This window comes from Zeus faber, assembly GCF_960531495.2.
Source record: "Zeus faber genome assembly, chromosome: 9".
Classification (NCBI taxonomy): Eukaryota; Metazoa; Chordata; class Actinopteri; order Zeiformes; family Zeidae; genus Zeus; species Zeus faber.
The window spans coordinates 19559464-19573825 of record NC_137197.1 but is presented as its reverse complement, the minus strand read 5'-3'; the positions used below and the strand labels follow the sequence as shown (position 1 = coordinate 19573825).

Sequence of the window (14362 nt, the reverse complement as noted above, 5' to 3'; positions counted from 1 at the left end):
GAAAAAACCCCAATTATTAATTCTAACAACAATATGTTATCACGTTAACATTAGTGACAACTTCTCTGACTTGTTTTTTTTCCTCGGTTGCCTTCAGGGCTTCCGTAGTAACTACAGCGTTCTATTGCGTAAACGAGTGACGCCGCTGGACGGCGGCTCCATTGTTCCAGTGCAGTGGGAGGCAGTGGAAGGGCTTCCGGTTCCGGTCCGTGCCTCGCAGGAAGAGAAACAAAACATTGGAGGGAAAGTCTGAGGGAGTCGCGGAGGCTTTGCTCCGGGGGAAAGTGGTTTTTATTTACACGCCGTGTCGCGGCGTCACCCCGCGGCCTGCGTCCAGAGTAGCGGGGGGAAATGCTCCGTAAGTTTGTTTGGACCGTTTGACCGGGTTTGAACAAGGATTCGGGCCGGTGAACGTCCCAGTTACCGAACCTAGTTTCAGTTATATCGACGAGGAGCGACCGATGGGTCCATCGTCAAATCCCCAAGTGTTGTGTTTGTCTCTCGCCACCGAGTGTTTTTTTGCGAGGACGTTATACTTCGTTATATCGCGTGGGGGAAATGAGTCATCCGCCTTTAATTCATCCTCACTGTTTTTAGGAACAGTGGGCATCCGGGGACCAACTCCAGTATTAGAGCCAATGCCTTGCTCAAGGGCATCCGCAGCAATGTGTACGTAACATGCATGTATTTATTACTCCCGGGGGGCAATGTATTACAGATGGTAGAGTTAATATGTATGTACTCATATTATCTTATGTGTCAATATGTCTGTATAATCTGGTGACCAAGCTGTATAGTAGTGTAAAAGTGACGTTACAATCATAACAACAGATTTTACTCAAAATAACAACAACAACAATAATGATATGGTGGTAATGGTAATACTAGTCATAGTAGTGGGTGCATTAATAATAATATTATGTCGTCATAATTGCAAAGAAAAATAGTTGAACTAGCAGGAATGTTCAGTGTGGAACGCGGCAATTATTTCCTTGAACCGAGCCATAGTTTGTCAGACTTGGACTAGCCTTTCATTCCCCGTCCCAATTACCACTTCCTTTTATAAGTGGATGTGCACCGGATAGTTCTAATCAGCAAAAATGAGTAAAAAAAAATAAAGAGATATGGGAGTCGACTGGGGCTAATATGATCGATTGCGTGTGCGGGTCATGAAAAATGCCCAGCAAAAGGGTTTCTTGAAGTGTGGGAAGCATGTAGCCAGCTTGCTGAATTCTGCGTCACGGGAGTCGCCACATAATATGTGAATCTCGTGAATGACTGCGGCATTGCTTGATCCCTAGGTGGTGCACATCAATTCTGGGCATAACACAACTATGTTCACCAACCACAATGGCAAAGACAAGGAAACTCTCTGACTTGGTGATTCAGTGTGAATGGGTTACATGCACCTTCAAGGGGACAACAATGGAACAACTAAGCGAGCACATGGCACTGCACCTGAAAGACCATTTGGGAGACAGAGATGCCATCGAGGAACTTGGTAAGTGAGAGGGCACCTAGCTTTGTGCCATATAAACGAGAAGTCATGTACACAAATCAACCAGCCTGCAGCCAACTAGAGAGACTTATTGAACGCAAGTAGACATGTCATTCTGCCCTTCAGAATGTATTTAACCATCTCTGCATAATCGTTTAGATGACTATGCCTGCCTCTGGAGGGGCTGTGAGTTCCTGGCCATGGGTCGTCCCAGGGAACTGGAGGTCCACGCGTACTTCCACAACTACCACGGCAAGCTCAAGTTCATCGGGACACAGCTCCTATTATCCCAGCCCAAACTCCCCAGCTGCAAACAGGACGCGCACAGCAACAACCTGGTTTCGGAAGGCTCAGAAGGACTTGCTTGCCAGTGGGAGCACTGTGACGTATGAAAATTCTGTAAAAAAAAAGAATGCTGTTTAATCCCACAGCATAAAGCATCTTTTGTAAAAAAGAAACAATCGAGCTCTAATGAGTATTATTCGTTTGCCGGCTAAATAAAATCTTTGTTTTTCTGGTTTTGACAGAGTATGTTTAATAATCCTGAGTGGTTCTATCGCCACGTTGACAACCATGTGCAGTGTACTGAGCAGCAGCCCATAGCATGCCAGCAGCAAGCGCTCTTCTGCCACTGGACAGGTACGTCTCTGAACAAACAGGGAGCGGTGACTACAGGAGGTGTGTCCTCGTTTTTTGTCCTGTCCCAGCTCGGGGTGAAAGGAATGATCGAATAATCAACTGATTCGTTGTCATTTTGTCATCTAAATGAATAACCTTAGTTACAGGCCTCGTCTTTTTTTTTGCCATATTCCTGCGTGGGTTGTCAGATTTGTATATTTATTTTTTCCATTTCGCTCTCCATCCGTCCGTCACAGGCTGTGACGCTTTCTTTAAGATCAAGTACCGCTTGAGGGAGCACCTGCGAAGCCACACCCAGGAGAAGGTGGTGGCCTGTCCCACGTGTGGCTGCATGTTCTCCAGCAACACAAAGTTCTTTGACCACCTTCACAGGCAGGCTGAGCCTGAGGGTGAGGGGCGGGCGCACAGTTTGTCCAGCGTTCTTAAAGGCTCTGACACATTTAGGAAATCAGTGTTGTTGGTCTCTATATAAGCAATGCAGATACAGTAGTACATCTCATTTCCCCTCAGCAAGAATTTGACATAATTACAATGCCAATTTCGAACCACCTGGCTGCCAGTTGATTTTATATTTTAACACTTAAGTTTTATGTTTTGCATAAATAACAGATTTTTATGTCCCTTGATTTTCACCCCAACAGAGACATTGGTGTGTGAGCATTGTGGAAAATGTTTTGCGAATGAGAGGCTCTTGAGGGACCACGTTCGCCAACACGGTAATTTTGGGTCAATCCCGACTTGTTAAAATTGTATTTGTTTTAATTTTTTTTAAGGCCACTGCCCCTCAATTTCTATTCAAGCGAAAATCTGAGTTTGGTTGGTAAGTGAATGCTGAACACCAGCAATACCATAGTAACCAGTGATAACAAAGCTAATCATCCCACTTTTTGTCAAGTACTGTTTTAAGTAGCGTTTGAAATATTGAACTTAAAATGCCAAAATGAGTTTGTCAAATGTACGACGATGAGTGTAATCGACTTGTGTTGCACCCAGTGAGAGTCATAGAAAAGCCTTAAATAGTCCAAAAGTACAATAAAACCTGCAAGTGGCCTTTTGAGATTTGGCTGTCTTCTAATGAATCACAATTTTTACCCGTTTGTTTATTAATTTATTTTGCAGTGAATCACATCAAGTGTCCTTTATGTGACATGACGTGCACGACTCTGGCCACTCTGAAGATCCACATCAAGTTCCGCCATTGTGACGAGAGGCCCTTCCCATGTGACTTCTGTGAGAGCAGGTGAACAACACTGTAGTAACAAATGTTATCAAATGCCTCACAGAGAAACAATCAAATGAATTGAAATGGTGAGCATAACATTTTCAATCAGATGTTTTCAGGGGTCGCCAGATGTTTTTCTAAATGCACAAAAAATGGAAAGTGTTTATAAAAAAAAAAAAAAAAAAAAAAAAAAAAAAAAAAGTTTTTCCTCTCGGTCAAATTATTCACTAGCTGCACAATGAATAGCTTTTCAGTCAACTACATTTTCCATAAGAGGGACTGAGAGAAAGAGACAGTGTGTGCGCGTCCCTGTAACCATAGCAACCCACTCTCCCACTCCTGCCCCTGACAGCGTAGCCTGCACAGGTGAAGAGGAGGCAGTTTTCTGTCACACAAGCTGCTGCTGCTGCGCTGACTCTGCGCAGCATACATGGGAATAAATGTCAATATGATAGATGAATATAAGATGAATATATTTCAATTCACAAGCTTCAATCTGTCAAAATGTGGAACATTCCGTCTGGTTGCGAGACTGTCTCGCACAAATCGGGACGTTTGGTCACCCTACGCACAAATGTAGAACAAATACGACTATTTTCAAAGGGGTTTGGGATATGATGGGGTGGAAAGTTACTTAATTGATCACAAAATATCTAACTATAAAGGCAGGAATCTGTATGTCTTTTTGTCTGTATCTCTGTATGTCTGTATCTCTATGTCTATCTGTGTGTGTATGTATGTATATATGTCTGTCTGTATCTCTTTCTGTATGTTTGTCTGTCTGTATCTCTGTATGCATGTATATATGTCTGTCTGTCTGTCTGTATCTATGTGTCTGTCTGTCCGTCTGTATGTATGTATACAGTAAACGTCTGTCTGTCTGTATCTGTATGTATGTATGTCTGTCTGTGCGAATCTCCCTCGATTATCTCGACAACTGTTCATCCGATCTACATTACATTAAAATGTCTTAGAAAGTCTTACATTTTGAACGGGCGTGCATTAGAAAGTGTACTGTTTACATCAATGACGGGGTTGCGAGACTTTTTGAGAGTTTGACAACCCGTGCTCCACATGACGCAGCACCACTGGTCTAAGGTGCAATCAGTAACATTGTACAATTACGCGGCAGAAAATAGACAAAGTTTGAGATAAGGCTCAAGGCTCAGCACGTACCTTGCATGAGCTGGGAAAACACTCGTCTGGGTCTCCTCTCTAGGACAGGCAGGACTGTGGAAATGAAAATGTAGTATGATGTTACCTGTAATAATAATAGCTGTAGGGCACTGGTAGCTCAGGAGGTGGAGCTGGTCGTCTAGTGATCTAAAGGTTGCTGGTTCGATCCCAGGCTCCTCCTGCTAGCATGCTGTAGTGTCCTTGAGCAAGACACTTAACCCCTAATTGCTCCTGATGGCTGCGTCCATCGGTGTTTGAATAATTGTAAGTCGCTTTGGATAAAAGCGTCTGCTAACTGACTAAATGTAATGTAAAACGTTGCGTGTTTTATCTTTGCTCCAGTTTCAAGAACCAACACGACCTGCGGAAGCACATGGAGACTCACAACGAGGGTGCGGCGTACCAGTGCACGGTCGAGGGCTGCGACTACTCCTGCCGCATGGCACACACCATGCGGCAGCACTACAAGAGGGTGCACGAGGTGTGTGAGCAGGCGTCGCTAGGCGTGCCGGATCGGACGCCTGTCAGGGTTATTTCGGTCTTGACAGTGAAATATTTATTTATTTTTCTTTTCTAAAGGGTGGCAAGATCTCCAAATACAAATGTCATATCTGTGAGAAGACCTTCTCCTGGTGTTACACCCTCACCCTCCACCTGCGCAAGAAGCACCAGCTGAAATGGCCGTCTGGTCACTCCCGCTTTAGGTCCGTCCCTACTGACACCTTCTCTTTTGTTGTTTTTGTTTTTATTTTTTTTTTAAGGCATTATGAGTGGTATTGCCTGTTCTGTGAGATGAGCAGCCTCAGTGGGCGTTGGCAGTTTGCGTTGCAAGGAGGGACCTCCACTAGAAATTTTCAGTCCTGTCAGTCAGGTTCATTCTCAAATGTTTAAAAAAATAAATAAATAAATAAAAAAAAAAAATATATATATACACACACCTTTATTAGTCCCACAACGGGGAAATTTGCAATTTCTCTGCATTTACCCATGCTAATAACTGTATCTAGGAGCAGTGGGCTGGCATATAGAGGCACCCGAGGAGCAGTTAGGGGGATAAGTGTCTTGCTCAAGGACACATCAGCACACTACCAGGAGGAGCCGGGGATCTGCTTACTGGACGACATTGCCCCCTTAACATTAAACAGATATTGCTTCTATAGAAGCATGAAGAAACCCTGTGACGATAAACACGGATAGATAATACACTACGAGGAAAGTTCCTCGTGGTGTATTATTAATGTTATGCAACTGTCTGTAGTTCCATTTGACACCAGAATGACCAAATTGTCGTTTAAAAACAATACGGCTTCTCCACAGGTACAAAGAGAATGAGGACGGCTATTTAACACTCAACATGGTGCGCTTCGAGACCGTGGAGGTGACCCAGGAGATCATGAAGAACATGGCGGCGAAGAAGCCCGCGCTCCCCCGGAAGGTCTCCGGCGGCGCCCGCACCAAGAAGAACGCCGGCAGGCAGGAGGGCGGCCGCGACTCCCCCGCCGGCTCCTCGTCGCCCTTCTCCCGCTACTCCTCCCCCAGCTCCTCCTCGGAGCTCTCCGGCGGGGAGGACGTGTCGTCTCAGCACGGCGACTCTCCGGTCTACTGCGTCATGAACAGCATGCCGCACATCGAGGACGAGCCCGGGGGGTTCTCGCAGGACGACGGGGACTGCGGCGGGACGTCCGGCGCCGTCCAGGCCCTGACGGCCGTGGCCCGGGGCCTCGGCATGGACGTGGTGTGAGCGGCCGCCCGGTTCTCCTGGTACACTTTGGGACCATGCTAGTCGTTTTAATTCAGCTAAGGATCCATCACAAACAAATGTATTTGCACACACTAGTAGAGGAGAAATGAAGGTAATTATAGTTGTTTTTTTGATTTTTTTTTAATGTTGAAAATGTTCCCTATGTGTGAATTAACAGCACTTCTGTGAAGTAGTCTACAGTTTCCCTTTTGGTGTTTTTAATTGACCTCAAGCTCTATGAAGGTTGTCATAATCAATTTTTTTATGACTCATTCAACTGTGACTCCATTAGCAGTACTGACAGTTATTTATTAAAAATACAATTTTTTTTTGTTCAGGTTCAATGTTTTTAAATCCATTGTTTTTAATTCAGCATTCCTCAAGATTTCTTTGGATTGGTTATTAAAACATAAAAAAAAAAAAATACACAAGCCTTGGGTTTTTAAAATTCCAAAAGAAAACAAAGTTCATTGTAATTGTCACCGGGATGGTTCATGGACACAGATTGGTGAATCCTGTAGATGTGTCTGCTCTGTTGGATGAAGTCTGGGTCGGGGAGAGCCAGGTTTGAGGGCCAGGCTGACCGTGGGCGCCCTGGAATGTGTAATGGCTGGAATGGCGTTGGCGATACTGGGGGTGGTAGTCTGCGTTCAGCAGGTGAACGTACTCTCTGCCCTTGAGGCCAGGGGGGGTATTACAGCACTCATGCCACCACTTTGCTTCTGGCATCCCGCTCACTTCACAGCTGTTTATGGAGCGGCCTCTTCTCAAGAGGTCCCGGTGGAAGCGGGGGCCCACGTCCCTCGGCACATCCCATAGCGGGAGTCCAGTGGGATTCCCGCTCCACCTTCCCGCTTCGTAGCCGCAGCAGAAAGGAGCTTGAGCGGCTAAATCGCTCTCCGCTGCGATGTTTGGCGATGGACACGGGTTCCTCGAAGGCAGATGAAGCGGCAGTGGCGGCGGCGGACTCTGGTGAAGCCGCTGCTTCCCGGCTTCCTCCTTCACCCTCTTCACTTTCGCGTGGCTCGCGAGTGCTCGCTTGCGCCCTCCCGCCTCGCCGCGGTCACGAGTCGCCCGTTCACAAAAAGGCTTTTCTTTGTGGACTGAGGAGCTCCTGTGCCTCTCCTTTTCACCCATTTCACCCCCCGTCACGTCCAGCCGGTGCAGAGTCTCTGTCCGTTGCTCACGGTCACTTTCCATCCTCCGAAGAGGTTTGGCTGATGGGCCGCGCAAAGGTCCTGGTGATGAGAAGTACAAAGGCCCCTGGTGTGAGTTCATGGCTTCTTGTGTTGCATGGTTCTCTTATGTATGTCGTATGTACGCTTACCTCTAAACGCATATTTTGATGCTGGAATTATAAGAGACCGGAATTATAAGAGACCGAAACAGGATGTTTTGAAGTCACCTGGGTTTGGGTGGACGCAGGAGGGATGAACCAATAATTCCCCGTCTCTCTGCGTGGCGTCGGTCATATTTGTGGCGGCTGGAAAGTTGGGTGCCAGGTCCAGACGCAGGTGCTCGGGTTTCATCTGCATCTTCTGTTTAGAAAACACATGTAGATGTTAAACATGGTGCACGCAAATTTGAAATAGAGACGCAATCCCGATCAATTTGTTACCTTGACTCTCTGCTTATGATGATGGATCTGCCATGCGATGCTGACATGCACCGCACCCCATTTTCCAGGCTTCAAGAACAACAAAAATGTAAGTTCAATGAATTTGATCGAAACTATTTTTTCTCCATTAAATTTCTGAATATTTTGTAACTAACTCATTTTTTCTTTATTTTTTTTAATTAAAGACTAATATCCTGTTTACTATCTATCTTCCATAATGTGGATGGTCCCCTCTGCTGAGAGCAGTGGAGGGGATCAAGTGTTTTTTCGGGCAGTGGCTGGAGCAGCTATGGAATCAAGTAAAAATAAATGTACTGTATGTTGAAATGGTTCTTAAGTTATTAAAAAAAACAAAAAAACATCTATAGAGAAACAACTTTAGGTGGGAAGCGGTCTGAGCTGTTGTATGTAATTCACAATAACAACTAACAGATGATGTCCGTAGAGAAACCCGTCAACTTACATTAGTTTTCTGGCTCCTTGTTACAGGTGGTGCTGGTAAGACGGCCAGTGGATGGTGTTGGAGGTCCCTGAAGGTGTAGTGGTGCTGGTGCTCATGGACGTGAGCAGGAACATATGTATAGATGCTATAACCTAAAGATAAGTTCACAAAGGTACACGTGTGTGTGTGTGTGTGTGTGTGTGTGTGTGTGTGTGTGCGTGTGTGTGGATAATGATAAACTTGCAGGTGTTTTCATACCAGTATTTGCTGGGGCATAAGGCACTGGTTTCAGTTGGCTCTCTGTGGAGCTCAATGAGATTGTCTGAAGGATTTCTGCCGCTGAGAACATCGTGGGCCAATCAAACAGTGACACGAGAGCTCTCCCCAAGTAGGAAAATCTGGAATAGAAGGCAGAATTTTAGATGTTTAGCTTCCTTTATTTCAATTCAATGGATCATTTGTTGAGGCAGAGCTGATTAGGGACGGATTTTGTTCTTTTTGACCCAGGACTTGGATTAGAATGTTGGTCCCATCGTGGTTAAACAGTCCAATGCGGCAAACTTGAACGAAACGTCTCCTTTTTTTTTTATTTCTTACATAAACAACAGTAATATCACATTTGATTTAAAACTACTTTTTGCAATAGCCGCAGTGCATCCAAAGTGTAACGTTGGCCACAGCAGGTTGCCAGTAGGAAGCATCACAACTTCCTGTTTCTAGTCTTTTACGTTAGCGCGGGTGGAGCCAAAAGTGGAGATTTGATGAATTGGAAAATAATTCATAAAGCCTGAGAAATGACACGGTGGGCTGCCATTTTCTTTGCCCGCATTTTCTTGTCTTTCATTTCCGAGTGCGCTTTGCCATCGAGGACCTTGATGTCTGGGATGGAGTGGCTGGTGGAATGGAGGGATAGGAACGGAGGGATGGGGATGGAGGAATAGGAACGGAGGGATATCAACGGGGGGATAGGAATGGAGGGATAGGAACGGTGGGATGGGAATGGAGAGATATCAACCAAGGGATGGGAATGAAGGAATGGTGGGATGGGAATGGAGGGATAGGAACGGAGAGATAGCAACAGACGGATGGGATTGGAGGAATGGAGGGATAGCAACGGAGGGATGGGAACAGAGGGATAGGAACAGAGGGATGGGAATGGAGGAATGGGAATGGGCGGGATGGGAATGGGGGTGGGAACAGAGGGATGGGGATGGAGGGATAGCAACAGAGGGATGAGAATGGAGGGATGGGAACAGATGGATGGGAATGGAGGGATGGGAATGGAGGGATAGCAACGGAGGGATGGGAATAGAGCAACGGAGGTATGGGAACAGAGGGATGAGAATGGAGGGATGGGAACAGATGGATGGGAATGGAGGGATGGTAATGGAGGGATAGCAATGGAAGGATGGGAATGGAGGAACGGAGGGATGGGAACGGAGGGATGGGAACAGAGGGATGGGGATGGGGGGACGGAGGGGTGGATGTTTGTGTTGGTGGAGCGGGAGTGTCAGGATCCATTGAACGCCGCCGCTCCAGCAGAACAAACCCTCCTTTCTCACACAGACGGGATTAGCCGCAGGTTGAACACCCTCTTCTCCCAATTATGTCCTTGACAAGACGCCAAATCTTTTAATCTGATAAAGAAGTGGTTGTCGTGGGAGCGTTGCCGCGGGGACAAAAGGTCTGAAAATAACAAAACTCTCTTGTGAAAATACCAAACCAATGACTTCTACATTTTAAAACATTTTCCATGAGATTATTTTTTGGGGGGAATTTCCTATTTACCAGAGCAACATCAGGAGCTTATTTGACATTTGTTCATGTTTCTTTCAAACTTAATTTCACAGTTTTCAAATGCTTTTTCCATGAAAATAAGATCATTCGAAGCAGCACATTTAATATTTGATGGGCATATTCAGAGAATCAACAAACAAGGAAAACCCAAAACTAACAGCTGTAACATTGTTGAATAAACCCCCCCCCCCCCCTCTGGCACTGGACTTCTAAATGGTTACCTGCTGACCTGTTGTTACCTGCTTACCTGTTGTTACCTGCTGACCTGTTGTTACCTGCTTGCCTGTTGTTACCTGCTTGCCTGTTGTTACCTGCTTACCTGTTGTTACCTGCTTACCTGTTGCATCTCACTTTCTGCAATGTTCACCTGTTTACATTTACATTTCGTCAATTTCCCTTGCACTGCTATTACCTAAAAACTGCACAATACTTTTTAAACGTTTTTTTATATTCCATAACCTGACCAAAACCTACACAATATACATAGATATACTACATGTATATATATAGTATTTATATAAAATGTCTATTTATACTCTCTGTACATAATCCCCCTATACTCCTGACAAACCTGTATTTATAACCTTACACTGTTGTACATAATACATCTCTTTTTCCTACATAACTGCACAGAAACATTGTACTCAAATAGCACTTTGGTATTTAAATGCTTCTTTTGCACTTCTGGTTAGACATCAACTGCATTTCATTGGTTCTGTACCTGTACTCTGCTAGTGACAATAAAGTTGAATCTAATCTAAATCTAATCGAATCTAAATGAACAACAACAACAAAATCCCATAATATCTGTGTGTATAACCGGCGACGTATAGCAACGGAACATTTAAAAACACATAAAGCGTACATACCCTGGTGACGTTAAATCGGTTCTGTTTTAACTCCTGTATGAATTTAAAAAAGTAATTAAACTAATCCCGATTGAAAGCCTTGTGAGCCAAAGCAAATACGACGACGTAAACACGGAGTTTGTTTTGCCGCTGCCGCATGACGTCGTCATGTCACAAATGACTGGATGTTTGGCGGAAAAGTCCAAATACTTACGTCAGAAAAGGGAGTGACAGAAGATGGAAGGATGGACGGAACAACTCGCTGTTTTCACCCCGGTGTCCCGCGTCTGGAGTGGAGGGACATGCCTCTATAGCCCTCTCCCTCCCTCTCTCTCTCTCCCCCTCCTTCCCTCCCTCGCTCTCCCTCTATATTCTGCCAACCCCACTCTTCCCCCCTCTCTCTCTCTCTCTCTCACCCTCTCTCTCTCTCCCTCTCTCTCGCCCTTCTCCCTCCCGCTCTCTCCCTCTCTCTTCCTCCCTATTTCTCCCTCTATATTCTGCCAACCCCACTCTCCCTCTCTCTTGCCCTTCTCCCTCCCCCCTTCTCTCTCTCTCTCACCCTTCTCCCTCCCCCTTCTCTCTCTCTCTCTCTCTCTACCTCTATTTTCTGCCAGCCCCACTTACGTCCTCTCTCTTTAGCTGTTTATCTCCCTCTCTTGCTATCTCCACCTGTCTCTCTCTCTCTCACCACCTCTCTCCCTCCCTCTCTCTCCCTCCCTCTCACCCTCTCTCTACCTCTATTTTCTGCCAGCACCGCTTGCTTCCTCTCTCTTTATCTGTTTATCTCCCTCTCTCGCTATCTCCACCTCTCTCTCTCTCTCCCTCTCTCGCCACCTTTCTCTCTCCCTCTCTCGCCTCCTCTCTCTCTCTCTCACCACCTCACTCTCTCCTCTCTCGCTCTCTCTCTCTCTCTCTCTCGCTCTCTCTCTCTCTCACCACCTCACTCTCTCCTCTCTCGCTCTCTCTCTCTCTCTCCCTCGCCTCCTCTCTCTCGCTCTCTCTCTCTCTCTCCCTCGCCTCCTCTCTCTCGCCACCTCTCTCGCTCTCTCTCCCTCGCCACCTCTCTCGCTCTCTCTCCCTCGCCACCTCTCTCGCTCTCTCTCTCTCTCCCTCTCTCCCTCACAATAAAAATGTTGCTTTTTTGGCACAAGAATTCTTCCCCTGCCAAAGCACAAGACAAATAACTACTATTAACTGTAAATAACTATTATAACATATACACATCATAACATAATGAGGTAAAGACATTAAGACAGTGATCATTTACACAACATATAATATGTAATATAATTTAAATAAAATAACAATTTTAATAGTTAGAACAAGATGACAAAAATAACCGTAATAATAACAATAACTGGTAAAAACGATGTTAACCTGAATGAAAAGACCAAGCAGACGTAGAATATAACGCTAACTGCACACGTTTAACGGCGCACAAAGCAGCGCATTCAGACCCCGCGCTCCACAAAGCCTCCACTGAGCCGCTCGGGCCCCTGTGGCGTCACATGAGCGCCGGCCTGCGACTCCCTTCTGACGTCACACGCTCAGCGGGCGCGCCGTCGCCCCGCGACGCTCCCGCCGCCCGTGGCCGTCGTCGACGTCCGAGCGGCCTCCACCGGGAAGGGGGGAGAACGAAGGCCCCTGTCGCCCTGAGTCCGATGTCATCAGTGACTGTTACTTACTAACCCCTCCAAAGACCATTAACCACTCCCAGCCGCTTCCACTGATCCCGTTAGGCCCCAAAGCCTCCATAATGGAATTAGAGAAACGAGAGTAAATGCCGCAACAGGTTGTTTGGCTGAAGGGTTGACGGGAAATAAACTCCAAAAAAAAACCAAACCACTCACCTTTCTTGTTTTCGTTTGAGCCCCCCCACCCCACACGGGACTGTTGGTGACCACGGGGTGGAAGTGGCTGACGCAGCTCATCCAGGCACTTGGTTTAAAGCAACAACAACAACAACACAACGGAAAACAGAAAGGGGTCACGAGTACAACATCATTGTAAAGCCGCTGCATCTATTGTTTCTGTTTAAACACGGTAAAATCCACTGGCACAATATTTACTACCAGTGAGGGCGGAATGTCCACCAAAAGCAGAAAACGCGACACTTCGGAATCAATGGCGCCGAACGTCTCCAGCAAACGAGAGAAATGTTCGTGCGAACGAGGAAATAGTAGTAAAAATGTCTCTGACGGACAGACGGACGGATGTCTTTGTGAGTCCAGTATGTTTGTTCATGTGTGTCTGTGTGCATATAATGCAATATTCCTAAAATAAAGATATATAAAGAGAGAGAGAGAGAGAGGGAGGCAGAACACAAGAGGCTTATTCGCCTACGGCCGGGGCACTGTTTTGGTTTCTTCCTCGTTGGCCAACGCTTGAGGCCGTTTGGGCAGCTCCCCCTGGATCTCAGGGGACCGGCGGGGAACGCGAAGTTTGACGGTTGCTGTGGGGGTTGCTATGGACTGCGGTCGCCATTTCTGGAGGATCGCTCCTGTTCACTTGCAAAGAGAAATAACAACAAAAAAGTGTGTGTGTGTGTGTGTGTGTGTGCGCACGAAATGCACAAAAAGGTGGAGGTTCCACACATGACGCTCGCAAGATTTATCCGAACCCGCGCCCCCCAAAACATGGCGGCTCGCCCCGGCAGCGTGACGTCAGCTTCACGTTCGGGCCCGGCGCGCGGGAATCAGATCCCGTTTAAGCGGCGACGTAATGCATTGATGGGATGAGGCTCTGCAATGACATGTTCTCCTCGATTAGCTAATTCCGTTCCTCGCTTACCGGCAGCGGGTCGAGTTCGCGCTGGGCCGCGTTGCAGCCGCCCCCGCTCGCTCCGTCCGCCCCCGGCCCCCACACCTGGAAACTCTGCGTCACCTGAAAACCACCTCAGACACCTCCACCACGTCAGATGTCGGGGAACCGCCCGACCGGGGTATCCGCGCAGACTTGATTCCAGGTAAATTCAAAAACTTTTTGGACAGATCTCTCGTCGCAGGTAGGTTCACACACACACACACACACACACACAAAACGACTCGTGAAAATAGAAAAGTACGAGCTCTCAGCTATTAAAAGTACATATTCGGTCTCATTTGGCTTAAAGACTGAGTGCTCAGCATATCCTGATGTGTCTTGCTTTAGATATATAAATATAAATCCTGGTTGGAAGCATGTACATGGATACAAATCCATATTTTTCAAAACTAAATAAATATAAATCTATATTTAAAATAAAAAAGGACCGCAACTGTTAGGTATTTGAAACATAGTGGAGTGAAAGTCAAAGTCTTTGAAACTGAAGTACGGACGCTTGGAAAATACTCTGTTCCTTCCCACCACTGCTGACCAATACTCATTTACTTACAAATAAAA

At 46.3% G+C, this 14362-nt stretch overlaps 1 protein-coding gene across 1 annotated transcript; it reads left to right on the top strand.

The window, feature by feature from the left end:
- Positions 1–225: 225 nt before the first annotated feature.
- Positions 226–6633, top strand: LOC307234514 (histone H4 transcription factor). Its single transcript, XM_080006260.1, has 11 exons — positions 226–358; positions 598–669; positions 1302–1501; positions 1658–1884; positions 2026–2137; positions 2374–2526; positions 2779–2853; positions 3257–3377; positions 4878–5016; positions 5115–5239; positions 5853–6633. The coding sequence occupies exons 3-11, from the start codon at positions 1351–1353 to the stop codon at positions 6274–6276; spliced, it is 1527 nt and encodes a 508-aa protein (XP_079862386.1). The 5' UTR covers positions 226–358; positions 598–669; positions 1302–1350; the 3' UTR covers positions 6277–6633.
- Positions 6634–14362: the final 7729 nt, after the last annotated feature.

Excerpts from the sequence above, each read along its gene's own strand:
- LOC307234514 (XM_080006260.1), top strand. The coding sequence starts at position 1,351 with ATGGCAAAGACAAGGAAACTCTCTGACTTGGTGATTCAGTGTGAATGG. Across the intron at positions 5,017-5,114 it reads ACTACAAGAGGGTGCACGAG|GGTGGCAAGATCTCCAAATA; the intron begins GTGTGTGAGCAG and ends TCTTTTCTAAAG. Across the intron at positions 5,240-5,852 it reads TCTGGTCACTCCCGCTTTAG|GTACAAAGAGAATGAGGACG; the intron begins GTCCGTCCCTAC and ends GCTTCTCCACAG.